Consider the following 18314-nt stretch of genomic DNA (forward strand, 5'->3'; position numbering starts at 1 on the left):
TCATTCATACTATTTGCTTCAAACCAATCTCCAATTATTTGAGTTACAGGCACGGTATAACAAGCAGCAAAGGAAACAAAGAAGAGCAGCTAATTGTATTATAACTCCAGTGCAATAAATTCTGTGGTTTCGAATTCAGTAATCACATATAGCTCTCCTAACACATATGCATCTAGTGTTGGGAGGCAGAGACTACCAAAGGAGCGCGTACAAGCACACAAAACCAATAATCTAGCTAAAATAAAGACATTCACGCTTACATATGAGAGAATCGATAGCCATTGGTGTTCAACACACTACATGAATGCAAAAATACATGGGAGAGATCAAATAATCAACCAATTTTTTATTTGTTCTTTAGATTTTACTATTTCTCTCAAATAGCCTCTGCAACTCCCCAAATAAATTACAAGTGATAAAAACTGCTGCAAGAGTGACAGAGAAAACTTTTAAGACCTGCAAGGTCTTAATTACTCCCTCATCCTTAGTAAAGCAAACACAAGAACAAAAAATTGACTTCAGTCAAAAGTACTTCTGACAATACTGATGTACATTCGGAACACGAAACATCGACATGAAGAGAGGAAAGAACTAAGCACACACCTTAAACACCTCAGAGAAGAAACCAGAGCCAATTTTCTCACATGTGAAGTCGTCAAGACGGGTAAGTCTGGAAAAGGCACTTATCAGGGCTCTGTATGAAGAGGTACAAACTCTTCCTATCTGGGATGCAGTCCCTTCTCCTCCAGTGCCACTGTCAAAGTCTTCAGCACGCTCCAAGCGTGGTGGAAATCCTGCTATTGAATTCCGCTTACTTCGGTCCATTTTGAAAACAAGGTTTTATTTTGCTAAGGAAGGACTTCTCACATCTTAGGTAACTTGCTGTCTTCTCTACTTTTGCTGGATCCTAAAATACAAGAAATTGAGATGACTATTATTGTAAACATATCTAGTAAGTTTGACAGGTCTCCAACACAGCTTACACTAGTTCAAGGGAATAAGAAAAAAAAATATCCAAGTAGGGGTGCAAAAAAACAAAGGAAAAAAACCAAAACAAAACACACCACAATCAAACTCACAGCATCATCAGTAAAGACAGACAATCTAATGAACTTTTCCTGTAGATTCATGAAAATACCCTATGCTCTGGCTATTATGAGTTGAATAGGTTTGGAAATCAAAATTTAACCGGTAACAACTGTCATTCCCTTCCCACCCCCTTTCTTTTTTACTTAAGTTCTGGTTGCTAAAGCAATCAACTAAGCAGGAGGAAACCCACAAAATGTAATGTTCTGTTCTACTTCAGTAGCAGTTGGTGGCCAATCTACTGCTATTGCAAGAAAGCATTTCCCATTAGGGACTGAACAAAGGATCCCTAACTAGAAAACACAGATCAACTTTCAGCTGACACAAGGAAAATTATCAGCTGTCAATTACTGTAGCTGGAGCACCAAAACCTTTGTTTTTAAAGCTTCAAACTATGAGTATCCCAGGTCCAGTTCCTTAACTGGTAAGAACGCAAGTTTATATCCACTAAAGATCTACCCCCCAAACTTACAAACATCAACAATCCTGCTACAAAAACAAAGTATTCTTATAAGAAGCTGCCAGAAAAAATTTCCCCACAAACACATTTTTAAAAGCTATATTAATTTCAGTTCAAATGAAAATACAGGAAATAAGCTACATGTGCCAAGTAGGAGAAAAGAAAAGGGGGGAAAAATAAAGGAAAGAAACAACAGTAAGGGATTTTTTTATTTTATTTTTAAGAGGATGATGAAGTAACCGGGATGACACTGAAGCCCATCAAATTCAGCTTGGACTGGCAAACCTGACAGGTGGCCTACTTTTTTTTTTCCTTTAAACCTTAGACTCAGGAGATCTTTTCCACACTTAACTGTTCATTTACAGCAATTTGGTGAGCCCCTACAAAACCTGACCAAAGTGAACAGTCACAAAGAGGACGGATTTTTTTCTCTTTGCAACCCTCCCCCCCACCCACAGAGTGAATGAAAAACTGGAGGGAGGGGAACGAAACAATAAAATTAAAAAAAAAAAAAAAATTGGTGGACAAAATAATCACGAAGCAGGGAGCAGGCCAGGCAATTATACTTCTACTTACACAGATGCACAGAACTTGAACAATACACTAAATTTGAAGAACATCTCATAAACAGGCACACCAGCTGTCCTCTGAATATATAGCAGTGCTGCTATACCCATGTTTTGTATGCAGTGTATCCTTCAGAGATACTCTGTGCCAACACAGCAGAAAAACACACAGTCCTTCCCTGCCTTCAGAAGTGAGCTCTGTTGAACTGCGTGGAATTCATTTGAGGTTGTCCTCTCAAAAAAAAAAGAAAACAACAACAAAAACTCCCATATTTTTCAAGGATGTTTCCTTCAAACATCTTAACACTTACCTTTCTAAATGAGAGTCAGAGGGAGGGAGGTATAAGAGAGTCTTACCAGGACCTGATTAAGAAAATTGAATCTCTATCAAATCCCACACTGCAGTATTCCTACAGAATTTTATATGAAGAATCCCACATGCATGAGCCTATTGCACTTTTCAGATAATAGTACTACATAGTCTAATGTTATGGTGTGGCCGACTGCCACACAGAAGATCAGGATCCAATTTCTGACCTCATATTCTTGCCCACGAGCCTTGAGGGTCTGGAAATGGTACAGAATCACCATGGGAAAATAAAGCCTGTTGTATCTCCCCAGCTGAGGAAAAATAGCACAGAGTACCTCCTCAGCTATAGAGGAGATGCCCAGGAATTTCCAAGGCACACTTAAATAATTTCTTTTGTTCTGCAAGGGGCAACCTAACATTTGGTTACTTTTGAAGGAGATAAAGAAAGAACTGTCTGTGGAAGGAGAGTAGACAGGAAACCATGGCGTTAACAATTCATTTTCTGGAAGAAGGAGATGCAAGCATCTTTGAAGACTGACCAGAAAGCCTGCTGTAACTGAAGAAACAATGTCTTAGAACTTATTCGCATCAGAGTAGTACACACATGCACTAGACACTTTCCAAAGAAGGAAAGGAACAAACACTTGCCCCAGAAATGCACAGTGACACTCCAGAATCACAGTAACATCACTTGAAGTGGACCCTGGGGCTTGTAGACACCCCTGCTAAATCTAGTGAAACAAAACATCTGCACTGCAGCCCAGCAAACTAAAGCAACCCGTGAATCAGGACTGTAAGTTTGAGTTCTCAGGCACAACAAGACATATGCAACAACAAAATAGAGAAGATTGCTGTTGTCTTAACTAGAGGAAGACACCAAGCTAGGTAAGCGATCTTAAACACGATGGAAAGCCTAACTCTGTCATAAATATCCAGATACCATTAACAAAAATCAGCCCTAACCAGCCTCTCAATCTATTTAACAACAAAAACAAACAAACCCAAAAAAAACTCTCACACATGCACATCCTTTTCATTGAAATCACATGGTGAACTTCGCAAAACTCTACACAAATCCCACAATGAAAAAAGAGATTCCAAGTACTTCACACAACATGAACCCCAAAAGGCTTTGCCATCTGGATTCTCCAGTAATCCATTCCTTCATTTTTCCCTGCTAGAGTCTGCCTTCATTCCAGACAGCTACATGAAATCCTTGGAAATTATTAGGATAGAGGTTAATTTATCTAGTTTTCTGCTCAGGATTGCATACACAGAATTAGAGGAAAACGTCAAGTGGGCACAATTCCAAGTGGGCCTCCTGTCATTTTGGCCAATTACACTAATGATCACATTCTCAATGAAATCAACCAAGGTTTAATTGACTGTCAAGTCAGTCTGAGGTACTTAATTTACCACCTTGTACAGTTAATTAAAGTGCACTGAACAGAATCCAAGACTATCGTGCAAATCCTGCAATCAACTAAAAGGTTGTTGGGTAGTTCTTTTCATATTAAAGTTCAGCTTAAAAATTCTGCCCAACAGTCAGTTAAAAAAAAAGACAATAAACACTCTAAAAACATTTCCCAATAAATTCTCAGCTTTCAGACCAATTTTTCTGACCTCCTTACACAAAAAAAAAACCCACACCATACTCTGCCAAGACAAAAATCCCTTAGAAGGACACCTCTCAAAATGCACACGTGCCCTACTCATCGATTTATCACATTACTGAAAAGCACAATTTCAGAATGAATCATGCCCTATCACATTTTAACTTCTTGGTTTAAAAAAACAAACCTTGAAAAAAAAAACACTATCCATGTTAATAAGATCATTTTCTCTACTGCACGAATGCATTGATTTTTTTAATTGTAGAAATTACTATAAATACAAATACTATGAGCATTTATTTGGTTAATTAGACTTTGGCTTTCAAAACCAATGCCTAAGCCTGCGAACATTTAAAGATGGAAACCCCACAACAGCACATCAAGTTATACCCCACACATCAATGTAAAACTAACAGGTGACATATGTTGGCCAGTACTTCACATTTTCTACTTCATAGACATAAAGATGGGTAAGGCTTCTCAACTTCAGCAGCATCTCTTTAACGCCTCAGGGTACGAAACAAGATCCTTCCAAAAAACACTTCAACTCATTACTAAGACTTTTTCTGTCCCCAGTATCTTTATAGCATGTGCATATTTGCACTCAATGTCAAACTCACAATTTCCTAAAAGGTGGCCTTAATAACAACCATTTTTAGACACAGAAGACTGTCGCTAGGCATTCAGCCTGGAAAGCAATAAATCTGGTGGATACATGTTATTAATTTGAAAAGATTTTCTGAAGAACAAGATGCCAAAGCTTTGACATAAGTCATTTACCAAGAGTTAACTATTTAAACTCATAGTCTGATGTAGCTTCAAAATCCAGCACTACAAAAACATGAAGGAATTATGCTGACAAGTGTCACTCAACAAAATTATAACTTGGGAGGCAGGGGAAATTCACTGTAGTAATGTGCAAACTTCAGAACAGCTTCAAAGGAATGTAAAGAACAAAATCTTCCAAACTGACTTTGAGGTCATTAACCTGGAGATCAAAAAAAAAAAAAAAAAGTTTGTGAATGAAACATGAGAAATCAAACTAAACAGGTAAAGAGGACCAAGCATTCCACAATTTTGTTCTCAACTGCTTTCCCAACAGCAGGAAGTTCCTTGACTTGTCCATAACTTATCTTCTTGTGTTTAGAAGAAAGATAATATCAAATATTTACAGACAAGGTAGCTACAAGTACCAGAGCTTGCACTATGTTTGGCTCAGCTCATCCTGAAGCTGAAGTCTTTTTGACTACTTTTATGGATTAAGTCTTAGGGTCCAGTTTAAAGTCTTCATTAAGACATTACACTCGAACGTGAAAACAGAAAATGCTGGGATTTTCACCTAGGTAACATTTTGCTTTAATTTCATCTCCCCTGTAGGGGATAATTCCTAGCTTTAGCCAGTACTATCACAGTATAGGCTTCCCACAACTAGGGCTGACATTCCTCAGAAGAGACGTGCATTAGCCCTACTGCACTACTCCAGAAACTGGAAGTCTGCTAAACTGCATTGTGGTTTTATAACGCAAACAAACCTCCACAAAAGGTTAAGCTGAAACAAACAGTTCATTTATTTTGTGACTCTAGCCAAGTCTGAAAACAGCATGAGAGACTAGCCGTTAACTACTGCAGAGCTCAGGATTCAGGGCCAAAGTTGTAGGTTTAAAAATATTTGCATGAAGCATAGGCATAAATTCTGGCACACATTTAGAAGGCAAATGTCACTGAGGAAAAAAAAAAAGAAAGAAAGAAAGAAAAGATTAAAAATCCACAAGCAGAAAATCACTTGATCCTTATGCCCATAGTACAACTGCCAACAGTTTCTAGGGTCCAATTATAATACAAAACTAAAACTCTACAGAAGGACCCAGCAAAAATCCGTTCCTCTTCTAGCCCGGTTTTAGTCATTCCGATGCACAGTGCAGACAGACTCTAGCCTAGTTACAGAGCACAGTTAAGAGTTAAATAATCACCCAAGTAGATCATGGACGATACCACAGCTGCTGCTTCAAACGGATAATTTTAATATATTATGTTTGCCTAACAACACAGAGCTCAGTAAAGCCGCTGAGAAGCAGCTCGTGCCTTCCAGGTGTCAGGAGGCTGACATTTGCTTAGCTCTTGAGACCATCAAAGGGAATCAAAGCTGTCCAACACCAACAGGTACAGTAACATCTCAATAATCAAGGAATTTCCCCCTCTGCCTGAGGGCTGACAGCTCTATTAGCACCGTAGGGGGGAAGGGAGGGTGTTCACAGGAGATGAGAAGCAACTTTCTGTTGTTTCGACACAGCTGGTGAGACAACCCCGCATGGCAAAGTCAAGAAAAGAGAACAAGGCTGCTTGCAAGAGGGATGAAGATAAAGCGAGCAGGTTGAATGTCATACCCAACTGACCTCTCTTGGACACAATCTTACAATTATACGTTATCACACAAGACAGTCAATATTTGTATTTTCCACCTAAAAGTACTATCTTCACAAATATTTAAACACATTCGATAATCTACCCTTAAAATGCAGCTGAAACACCAGTCCATGTTACTGGTTTCACATTACCATGAAACGCCCAGTACCACGTTTACTTCAGGTACCAGCTGCGCAAACGGAATAGTAACACAGTCTTGACTAGTTTGTTTATGAAGTGAGAACAGGGCTTCCCAAATCTGTTGTTGTTAGAGCACTGGAGCCACTGGAGTCTGCCATCAGTCTGAAGCACCCTGCGTACCAAGGGGATGCACGTAACTCACAGTTTGTGAGCCACAGACCCTGACTGTGCAAAGTCAGCCTTCAAAAGCAAAGTCATCTCAAGGAACTTCACTGCCAGTTGCAAGAGATATTACAGTTCTCCAGTGCAACCAGAGGGACAATCATATCATAAAGTGGCTTAGCCACTACCAGAAATGTGTTCAACTTAAGAAAAAGTGACAGGGCCATACGAAAAGAAGCTTACTATCTAAGTCAGAAAGAGGACTTGGCAACAGACAACAGATGGAGCCAGTGCGATACAGTTGCTGATTATTAGATGTGCTTACTGATAAACACAAAACTGCAAATGAATACACTGAGGAACTAATAAGCAGGAAAAGGGCTTAAAAAAAAAGTTACGAACATGGATGGTTTTTGATCTTGCCTAGCAAAGCACTTATTTTTGTGCCAGCTGCAAGATACCATTCTGCAAGGATATAATAAAAAGCTTTGCCATTGTGCAAACGCATGGTTCTCGGCTACAGGAAGAATACAGAAAGGGAACCTATGATGCAAGTGAGCCACAAGCTTCATTGTTTTCTGCAGTAGACACAGAAGCATCAGTCCCCTCCTCTAACTCTGCATTTCTTTCATGAATTTGTGAAATCATTTGCATTAAGAACTACAATGGCAAAAGCAAATGTATAGAATCAGTGGGTACAACTAAGCTACAGGACATCTCATTTGGACCAACTCCTTCCATGGTCACAAAAACATTAAGCACTGAAGCAAGGATTGCTCTGTCCCTCTCCTGCTCCACTCCCGCTGCCAGCTGTTCAAACTAATGAAACAGCACAAAACAAATTCCAAGCAAAAAAACACAGGAAGAGAGCACACACTTGCCACCACGTACAGCGGACAGTCTCCTCTGTCTTCAGTTCAAGCTACTCACGTTTTGCGCGCAAGTTTTACATGAAGACAAACCAAAACGGACAATTGAATTACACAGCCATGTCTATAGGTGTACAGTATACTTCTGCAAGAGTCAGAAAATGACATTTTTATTAACCTATCAGGATATGGTATGCAACAATGATTTCTAAAGATGATGACTAAATGGAAAGGTTTAAGGCTAGTCCACTGGGCATATCAGAGTTTCTCATAAAAAAAAAATCTTATCTTAGGTTGTAAATTCCCCTGCCTAATTAAGTCCATAGAACTGTAAGTCTGTTGATTCTGCAGACAATAAAGATAGAACTCTGACCTCTACTAAAAAAAAATAATTCCAGTTGAAGCATAAAGGCTTCTCATAAATTAGCCTAAATGTGAGATGGAAGTCTTCCTTAGGGAGACAAACAGGAAGGTATAAACTTAAATAAAATTCAGTTCAATACTCTTGAAATTTCAGCTTTCAGCTATCAAGGTACCACCTATCAGAATATCCAAGTGGAAAGTCCCTCATACTCAAAGCAAGTACAGTTCCCACCCTCAAGGGAATGCAACATTAAGAACGATGATCTGCATTTATACAGTACCTTTCATCTGAAGGCCATAAAGCAAACATATATGCACACACACCCGAACAGTCGAGCCTGTCATTAGAACATGATTCACGTATTCTTACAGGGTAGCACTTAAAATAGCAAAACCCGAGCCAAACTTTCACACCGCTTGGCGAAGCGACCATTTTCAAGGTAATCCTCATGTGGCTGGGCAAAGATCCTAGTAGTGTTGGGCAGACCCTTGCCCCGGATCAAGGCACGGGTTTCCGCAGCCGTCTTTCCCCGCAGCGCTCAGGCGTCCTACAGCACCCGCTCCCCCTCACGCCTCGCCCCCGGCGCGAACGCCGCCACGCACCTGCTCACCGCGACGCACCGCTCACCGCACTGCACCGCACTGCTGGGGAGGGGGGAGGCGGCGGGACCCCGCCGGCGGCTGCCCTCCGCTAGAAGTGTGCCCGTCCCCACCGCGGCTCTTCCCCTCCCTCACCGCCTTCGGCGGGGCCCGCAACCCGCAAGGACCCTCCCCTCGCTGGCGACCCCGAAGAAACGCGGGCACCCCGCGCCCCGCGCGCGCCCCATCCCGCCCCGCGCGCGCGCCGGCCGTTACCTGAGCGGCGGCGCCAGCAGGGCCTGCGGGAGGCGCGGGCTCTCATGGCCGCATATCCACCCGCGGCCAACCCCCGGCCCCTCAGCAACCCGGCGAGGGTCTGCCCCGCCGCTGCCGCAAGCGAGGGGGCCCCATGTGAGGAGAGAGCCCAGCTGCGGGACCCGGGGCCGTGACCACCGCGGCTCCGGCTCCTCCTCCTCCTCCCTCGACCGCAGCCCCCGCCTCCTCCCCCTCACGCGTCCGCCCCGTCCCAGCGAACGCCGCCGCCGAGCCGCCCACAGAGTAGGGGCGGCACCCGAGCGGGAACCGCCCATCCCTAGCAGCCAATCGGCGTCGGGCGGGGCTGGATGGACGGCGACACTCGGCCAATGGAGAAAGGGAAACCAGGCGGAGGGACTCGCAGACAGTCCACGTGAGTTCCTCTTTCTAATTGGTCACGAGCCACTTGAGAGGCAGGCAGTTTGACCAACCAAACGACAGACAACAACTCCCAGGACAGGAGCGGGAGCCAGTGACAAGAAAGAGAGAGGGGCGTTGCTAGGGGCGCCTCGCTTTCACTGGTCAACCTTTGAGGGCGGGTTATAAATAAGGGCGTTAGCCAGTAGAAGCGCGGTGCGCGTGGTGACGGACGGGCGGAAGAGCCAATCCCCGTATGTTTACAGGCGGCGATAGGCGTGAAGCTGTCAGCGCGACGGGTATCCCGCCGGGCGCAGAGGGCCCCAGCAGGCCGCGCGCGGGTGCCATGGCGACGGCGGGTCGAGGCGCGGCGGCGAGCCGGCGGCGGAGGCGCCTCTGCGGTCCCGCACCAGGCCGGGGTGTGCGCCTGTCCGGGAAGGGCAACCCCTGTCCTCTCCGAGGGGCCTGCGCCTCACCGGGCCTTCGTGCTACCGGTTCCGCCGGTTGTTCGCCCTAGAACCGGACTAGCGCCGCAGCCAGTTCCGGCACCAGCCCTCGCCTCTCCGCCCGGGCAGCCGTTTACACACGGCTTGGGCAACACCCAGCTTTGAAGTGACCGTAATTGGGCTCCGCGGCGGCATCCCTGCTCTAGCTGTAATAATTATGTGTCCCTCTGCTGCGTTTCCCGCAGGATTCATCCCTTGTTCTGGTCCCTTCCTCTCTCCAGGTCTCACAACTTCAGCATTTTACTCAAACTCCCCATCTTTTTTTCACAGTCGCCGTGTCAGTCACAGCAGAGGAGCACGCTGTGCAGAACATCCTGCTGGGCCCATCGAGTCCCTGCCTGTAAGCTGCTTAAAGCATCTCAAATTTGCTCAGGTTTTGGCTGCCAAGCTGTAATAATTCTGTGATTTTCACATACAAACTATTTTTCAAATTATAACTTATCCATATGGAGGCAGCCTGTAACAGGTATAGAAAAAGAAAGATACCTGTCTTCCTGCTAGGACGCACTGCCAAACTTCAAGTATCCATTCCAAAGCACGGTGAGACTAGAACATCTCATTAAATGGTTGTGTGGGGGTTTTGGTTTTGGTTTACACTGGCAAGGGACTGATTTTTTTTTTCCCTGACCTCATCCTTGCCAATGGCTGAGCTATTTTTACTGAAACTCTTCAAAAAACAATGTTCATTTGCTGTAGACCCTTGGGTAGAATAGCCGAATCCTTAACAGTTAAAAACAACAGTTATAACTAAAAAGAGTCTTGGACAAGAACATGTCACTCAACCTTGCCATAACATATTAATAATATGTTTTCTCTTTATCCTTCATCATTAAGTTTACATCTGATCTTTTCAGCTCAATCCAAAATGTGCTGAGGGAGTTTTATGTTGGAAACATCAGCACCAACTCTACAGATCATACTGAACAGAGATTTATCCTTACAGTTGGATTAAAATCTCTATTCTGCAACTTATTGATTTATTTTAGTCTCAGATTTTCACCCAAGTGAAACTTTCACCTACAATGAAACTTTCTCTGTAAGTTTAACTGGAAAAAATGTAATCATTTCTGCACAGGTAACAAATTAAAATTACTTTGTGTGAGGAAAAAAAAAATTGTCCTATTTTCTTCATTTTCCTTCTGGATTTCCTTCACAGTAAATTTTCCCACACTCCCAAATGTTAAATATCAACCATATGCAAACATCTATTCTAACGACAGCTCAAATATAGGGCGTAGCAAAGCTTTCGTAATTAAGCCATTAAACAATTACTATTGTACCCATCACATTAGGATCAGTGACGAAGCAGATGGAACTACTCAGATCCGTCAGTGTCTTCTGCTCTCTGATGTTCAAGCAGAACTGAGCTCCCGAAGAGGACTTTTCTTCAAGACTAATTTTTTAGAAGTTATTTTTTGAAGTTAAATTTCAATGCTTCATGTTTTGCTGGGATTTACCCAAGCAAGATGAAAAGCCTTTACAAAGCCAACTCTGAAACACCTCCGACTCCGTGCTCATCCGCTGTGCCGGGGTGCAGTGATCCCTGCGGCTTTGTACCCCGTTAAAGAAACCCTTCAGTTTCACCTCGTTCTTCCCTCGATATCCCTCCTCCCTGCTGGTTTGGAAGCTATTCGTTAGCTTCAAGGTGACATCTGGTGGTAGGTTTTTATTACTTCTCTTCTGTGGCAGCTAATCCCAGCACTAAAGCAAATTAATTATCTTTCCCCAGTTCCTCCCATCGTAAATTTCACCTCCTTTCAGCTTCCCAGACAAGATGCACATTGTCTCTGCTTTTGGCTTGCAAATGTCTTGCTGGTAATATCCAGGAATAAGCATTTCTCCCATGGGTTGGAGCAAAGTAATGTCATTAAAATACGCCAGCATGATTCGGTAAAGTTAAACCTCAGTAGGAAACACTCATACTGCATTTCACATAACGTTGCACGAGGTCCTGTGATGTATGGCATTAATTATCTCTGTTTTGAGAGGGAAATAGAGTCTTATGACCCTTCCTACGGCTTTATCTCAAAGGTAAAGCCTACATTTTCAAAGCAGAAAAACGTTTTTTTTTTGCTGGTGACCGCGTGTGTATGTAGACCAACAGCAGAACTTTTGTGTGAGAAAGTCCCCCATCCCTCCTCGCAGCGGGCAGAAGTACCCTGGCAGGTCTGTGGTCTCGAAATCTGCAGCAGATGAGTGACTTTTGTAGTCTTCCTCTGTTTCCCAGAGAGAGGAAAATGAACATTGCATTAGAAGACTCATCAAAGAGCCTCATCAAAGGCCAAGTCTTGCAGATGTCACAGCGCACTTCATTCTAGCGATCCCTCTCTTGCATCCCAGAAGGGTCAGGAAGTCTGTCAATACCGCAGGAAGCTCTGCTCACGGCGGGTATTCCCCTCTCCCCCAGGTGCCCCCAGGCTGGCTGCCCCATGCAAAGATCAGCCGCTCCAAAACACAGCTCTGTGGCTTGCGGTTTGCTCCTCTGCTCTCAGGCTGACTCCCTTCCCCAGACAGATCACTTTGGCTTTTAAATGCAACCGGTTTGGCAAAAGAGCAGCCAAGGGCTAACTCACAGGCTGGCAATAAAAACAGACATGAGAGAAGTTGGGTGAGAGCAGGCAGAAGAAGGAATTCCCTTCCTCTGGGCTTTGGAAATGCCCCAGAGAAGAGAAGTTTAGGAGATTTCTGCTTCCCAAGGAGAAAGATGCTGCAACACAGCTGCACAAATTTGCCTCCACTGTAGCAGGGCAGGTGTTTTCCGCAACAGAGAGGTTTTGTGGGCTCCAAAAGTGTCAGGCAATAGGGATCGTCTCTCTCTGCTCCCAGGGCACCAAGACAGTGGTTTGACTCCACAGTTCTGTGATGAGATTGGGCATTTTAGTGATTTAACCCATTAAATACTTTATGTAATGCAACCGGTCAAAGAAAAACGTCTTCTTTAGATAGAACTGGCCAAATTCTGCCTGATATATACCAGTGGAGATCTGGAGTCATGTCACAGGAGCTGGAGGAGAGGGTCCCAGTGTGACTGCCTGGAACTTGCCCTTGTCTAATGTCAACCTTGTCCCTTTTCTAGCCCCTGTCCTAGGTGGACATTTAACAGGACAGCCATGAAAAATGATCCCTTTAGGCTTTCAGTCACACACTAAACCCCCTAGGTTTCAAAAAGCACCTTTGTGGGCTTTCCTGGAGGCACATCCTCCCACCTGTACCTCCTTCAGCCAGCCTTGCAGGTGGCCTTTGCGGACCAAGGTGAGGTTTGCTCACGGGTGAGAGGGCATTTCCCACCGTTCTGAGCAGGGCAAGGCACAGCTGGGGCTGCGCTTGGACCATGTGCTCCTTGTTGTGTCATGACAATCCTCCTGGCAGCAAGGAGGGCTCCACAGGGGCTGCCTGCACGCTGTCCTCTGGACAACAATTTATATGCCTGCTGATGAAGAACAGGGTTAACAATTCCGTCTCACCACTGGTGTGGACAAGGCAGCCAGCATGTCCTTGTGCACAAAGCTATGCTGTCGCATCAGCCCAAACTCAGCACCACAAATCTCTGTATGAGACCTTGCAACTGTGGGATTGTCACAGCATCTTCCATGTTCCTCTTCCAGGAGGCTGGGCAGAGCCCAGGCAGGAGGCTGGCACAGCACCAGACACCCTGCCTCCAGAACCAGAGAGGGCTTGTGCTGGGGCAGATGGATATTCCCAATTTGGCAGCTGCCGTGCTGTGACTGGTGTCATGGTCTTGTGCTCCCCTGCCTGCTCATTACAGCCATCTGCTGTCTTGGCTTCAATTTGGAGCCTGTCCACTCTACAACGGTGCTGTGGTATAGCTATAGCCAAGCTCCTGGTGGTACCATGGGCATGGAGTGGCACAGAGCTGGCAAGCTCACTCCAGCCTGCTCTACGTTGCTCCCAGCTGTGAGGCTGTGCAAGCACTGGGATGGTGAGCCAGAACTGACCTTGTGTCACTGTGCCTGGGTGGCTTCAGCCCTGGGGAGAGCCCATCAGACCACGCTCCAGCCCTTAGGAGCTGGGGGGAAAAGGGTGAGACCTCAGTGCTTGCGGCAGGTCTGGGGCACGGCTCCTCTCAGCAGCCCCTGAGGTTTTGGGCTGTCTGATACCAAAATACCAGTTTTGTAGGGGAAAACCTTAAACATCTGACAAAGGTGTATTCACAGTAGCAGAGTGCAGAAACATAGACTTGTACTAGCTTGGACCATGGTGGACGCTCAAAGAGAGCACACAGTCTTATTAAGCATTGAGGCCACTAGCCCACATGGCCATCAGTCCCACGTCTCCTGCCCCATGCTGAGGCCCAAAAGGGTTTCTGCATTGCCTGGTGCACCATCCTCACTCCCCAGCTAAGCCATCTCCTCTCTGGGGTGAAAGCACACCTTTTTGCCTCCCCGGGCTGTGCAGCAGCCTCCTCTGCTCTGGTTACACTCCTCACACTTGCTGCCCTTATCTCTGCTGTTACAACAGCGCAGAGACCCGTCCCTCTTGTGGCGCTGAAATCAGAGACTTCTACCACAGCAGACCTCTTCAGCTTGTCCCCCTCAGCCACCCCAGGCTTGGGCACCCTCAGCTCTGTCCCTGTTTCCTCCAGCCCTTTCTGCAGAGCTTCAAGACCCACAAGCATCCAGCTGCTACTGGATCCCTGCTCGGCTGTCTGATCGCTCTGGGATCAACATGCTCCCACATACATTCAGGTCTCCCAGTCCCTTACGTTTCCCTGGATCCCTGATCCATAAAAGTCCCAGTGTTTATTATTCCTCTCCCAGAACAGTTCTCTCTCTCTCCAATGCTTTGCTGTCTGATTTGCTTTTTTCCTTCAGTTTTGTTTTCCCTTTCTTCCTTCGCTGGGTTACAAAGCTGTGAAGGGCCCTTGGAAAGGAAGATGAGTCAGAACAGATACACAGGGGGAAGAAGACAAGCTCCCAGCCTTGAAGTCAGGTTCACTGCCTGCGTCACTGTTATTAAAAATAGATGAATGGCCGTGCTCTTTGCATTGGAGGAGCAACAGAGGAGATGTAATATCCCGGGCTGCTGAGCAAATGCTCCCTCTGTCTGCCTGCAAGTCACCCAGTAGCATCTTCTGCTCTTTGATAAATTCTTTTTTTCTATTCTCTGACTTGTGGGATTTAATTTGCCTTTCATAAAAAACTGTTTTAATGTTTCAGTCTTGGAAGCGGGGGAGGGGGGAATGACTCACCTTGGATTAGCCCTTCTGCTCCACTCAGTTGGCTACCAGCTCCCTTGAAAACTAGAAGTCCCTTCAAGTGCTGAGTTGTTTCCCTTTGAGAGCAGCCCCTCTCTCCATCCCACAGTGAAGTTCTTTTGGAGGGTGAGAGAGCAGCCATCTGAGGGGTGATACATTGGCCCATCTACCCCAAGACCTACTCTGATCATGCCCAGCCCTCCTGAAAAAGCAGGTTTGCAAGATGGCATGGGGCAGGCTGGGATCCGCAGAGCTCTGCAAGGGCAAGGTGAGATGCGTGCCAACAGCGCTCCCGGTGCCCCACGTCAAAGGGCAGAGGACAGAAAGACTGAAGCACAAGAAATGGGATGAGTTATGTGAGCCCAAAGCCTGGCCGAATCACCCACATCTCCACAGCTGCCATCCCTCCGCCCAGGGCTCGGGCTCCTGCTGCTGCAACTGCCCACCTCTGAGCTGTGCGAAAGAGAGGATCGCTCTCCGGATTGCACAGGGCCACTCTGGGGTGACAGTGGCAACGGGACCAAAGCCGCACCACTGCTCTGCTCGCTCTGGGCTGGGGTCACAGTCCCAGCACTGAGCTTACACGTCTCTCCTAGGGCCAACATCTCTCTCCCTCCTACTTATGCCCTTACTTCCCCTCAGCCCTTATTGCTGCCACTATTTTCCACTCACTTGTTTTCTATTATCTGCTTCTTCCTATTAAATTAACATAATCAACATTATCATCTCTGGCCTGCTCCATGCTTTGGCTGCCAGCCAGAAACAAAAGGACAGGAGCTAAATAAAGCCACTGCAAGAGAGAGCATGACACTGGCAGAAGTCAATGCCGTGATTTTTGAGCACAAAACTTTCTTTCAGAACTTAGAATAAGTCCTCAACTCCCATTGCTACTCAGACCTGTCTGGTCTACAAGCTGCATGGGTTTGCGAGCATGTTTTCAGTTCTCCTTGAGAATAGCCCAGGGCAATCACTCCCCTGAGCAAGTCAGAGCCCCTCTATAACCCACACGGACATAGTGGGATGCTGCCTGGTATCTAAGGGGAGTATTTTTGCTTGCTTTATGGGAAAGTGGCCATGCACCAGCGGAATGTTAAAATGCCCCTTGGTTTTCCTCTGTTCTGCAGAGTGAGAGAGTGACAGTGTCACTGCAAAGACATTGTCACACTGATGCAGTCAATTTTCTTGCTTCCAGCCGCCCCTTATGTGCTAGGGGGAGCCAAAGGTGCCTCATTAGTGTGTTAATCATAATCCTAATGAGTGCAGAGATCAGCTAAATTAATAGCAGTGACCTGCAGGGGGGCTCATCTGCCCAGGTTTATTGTGCTGCTCACAAAGCCCTTGGGGAGTGCCAGCCCATCGCTCTCCTTGTCCCCAGCTGTTGAAGACACCCTGTGCCATGTCTATATGCTTAATTAAAGCAGAGGGACCAGTAACCTTGACAACTGAGAGCCGCTATCTGTAAACCAGCTGAGATGGATATCATTTTGGTGTCTCCAGAGAGAGACCAGAGGAGCGATGTGAGTCAGAAACCTGCAGGCATTGGACGCACTTGTGAACCGTGGTCACAGCCAGCAGCGGCGACGTTCCCCAGAGCTCACGTCCTTCCCAGGGATGGGTGCTTGGAGAAGTGGAAATGCCCTCGTCCCTCACTGGTGAGACGTGGCAGGCACCCAGCCACCCTGAGGTGCAGGGCTGGGTGGTCCACACTGTGACACCGAGCCCACGCCTGTCTGGTTGAAAGGCTTTGCTCTGCTGGGCAACCCTGCAGCGTCTATGGGGAGCAGAAGTCTCTTATAACTTACCAAGAAGTTGTAAATACACTTAAAATAATTCCCCTTATAACTGGGAAATTTGTACAAGCCAAATTACTTCTGCCTTAACGGGATGCCAGAAAATGGTACATCTAGTTTTGGTGGCAGTAAGCAGCAAGCAGCTAGAAACACATTTTCCATGAGGGGCTGAGATTTAGTTGGGGGGGTTTTATTAAAGCTGGTAAAAGATGTGACCAGTTCTGTATCAGATCAGCCCTGTTCTATCTGCCTCTGAACTGAGGGCAGGGGCCACCAAGGAGCCCCACATTGAAAAAGGAAGGCAAGACCTCTCAGGAAACAAAAATACCCATTTCCACTTTCCTCCTCTGTCCCGTGGTGCTGCAGACACAGATATAGGATGGAGAAAGAGACCCACAGCCACAGCAAGGACCACACCGTGACATCAGGCCCTTGGATGCCTTTGAGGCCCCATGTTCCTTGCACCTTATGAGTAAAGGGCACCTTCCCAGATCAGAGGAGCCCCAAACCTCCCCGTTGTTTCTGTGAGAGCTGAAGGGCCAGGACAGGAGGGGTCACCCCAGTTACACCACATGAGGCTGGAGTCAGGGAGGAAGCTCCATGACAAGGGATTTGCAAGGGGGTTTTTGGTCCTTCCAGGAAGCAGCCTGGGCACAGGGCGCCTGGCCAGCTCCTTGCCACTGCCAGCTTCATACTGGGGTTTCTTCTTCAGAAGTGCTGACTAGAAGAGAGCGGTCAGACTTTCAGAATGATAGCCGCTGGCTCAGCCCTCACAATGCCTGGATGGGGCTGGCCAGCCCCCAGGAGGCTGGGAGCGGTGTGGGGCCAGGTGTGCCCCACGGGCTGCAGGATGCCCTGGAAAACCACCTGTGGCATCTTGAGCACCCGGCTCAGCCCTGGCCAGGGCAGCATCCAGGGGGGCTCGGATCAGCTCTGCACCCAGCTGTGCCCACAGACCCAGGTACCCTGAAAGAGTGGTGGGGCCCCAGGTGATGCCCCGTGTAGGGCTTGGCTACTGTGCCCATCCTTGTATGGGGCAGAAGTGGGGGGTGCCAGGCTCAACTAGGGATGCCAGGGGCTATGAAAGACCAGATTGAGGGATGATGAGAGCCTGGATCGGGGTCACTTGGACCAGCATTGGGTGACGAGGTGGTCCAGGGATTCCCGGACAGGAAAGGACCGGACCAGGGTGCCCTGCCCAAACCAGGGGTGACCGGTCTGAGGATGCTGGGACCGGTGCGGGACTGGACCAAAAGTGCTCTGCCCGAACCGGAGGTCCCAATGACCAACAGGCCATGCTGGAGGCGGGGCCGAACCGGGCCGAGGGTGCCGGGGACCGAACTGGGACCGGACCGGGAGTGCTCTGTACGAAACGGAGGTGCCGGGTACCGGACCGGGAGAGGCAGGGACGGTACGGGCCCTTACTGGTCGGGGGTGCAGGGGGTGCCGGGAGTGTGGAGGATGGCACCGGCCCCCGCCCCGAGCCTCAGGGGCCGGGGCTGGACCACGTGCCGCCCGCCCCGCCCCGGCCGCCGTCCCGCCCCGGCGCCGCCCCGGTGCCGCCGGCGGAGCCAGCGCG

General features: G+C 47.2%; 1 protein-coding gene across 2 annotated transcripts in view; it reads right to left on the reverse strand.

Moving 5' to 3' along the window:
* TESK2 (testis associated actin remodelling kinase 2) overlaps positions 1–8867 on the reverse strand; it is a 79394-nt gene extending 70527 nt beyond the window's left edge. For both annotated transcript variants that reach the window (XM_086617504.1, XM_086617503.1), the window contains exons 1-2: positions 8829–8867; positions 604–907 (exon numbers count right to left, since the gene is read on the reverse strand). In XM_086617504.1, the coding sequence (XP_086473630.1) occupies positions 604–825 (222 nt within the window). In that variant the 5' untranslated portion in view covers positions 826–907; positions 8829–8867. The remainder of the gene's footprint in view (positions 1–603; positions 908–8828) is intronic.
* Between the last annotated feature and the right edge of the window lie 9447 nt (positions 8868–18314).

The sequence above is a fragment of the Tauraco erythrolophus genome, chromosome 10 (assembly GCF_009769465.1).
Source record: "Tauraco erythrolophus isolate bTauEry1 chromosome 10, bTauEry1.pri, whole genome shotgun sequence".
In the NCBI taxonomy this organism is placed as follows: domain Eukaryota; kingdom Metazoa; phylum Chordata; class Aves; order Musophagiformes; family Musophagidae; genus Tauraco; species Tauraco erythrolophus.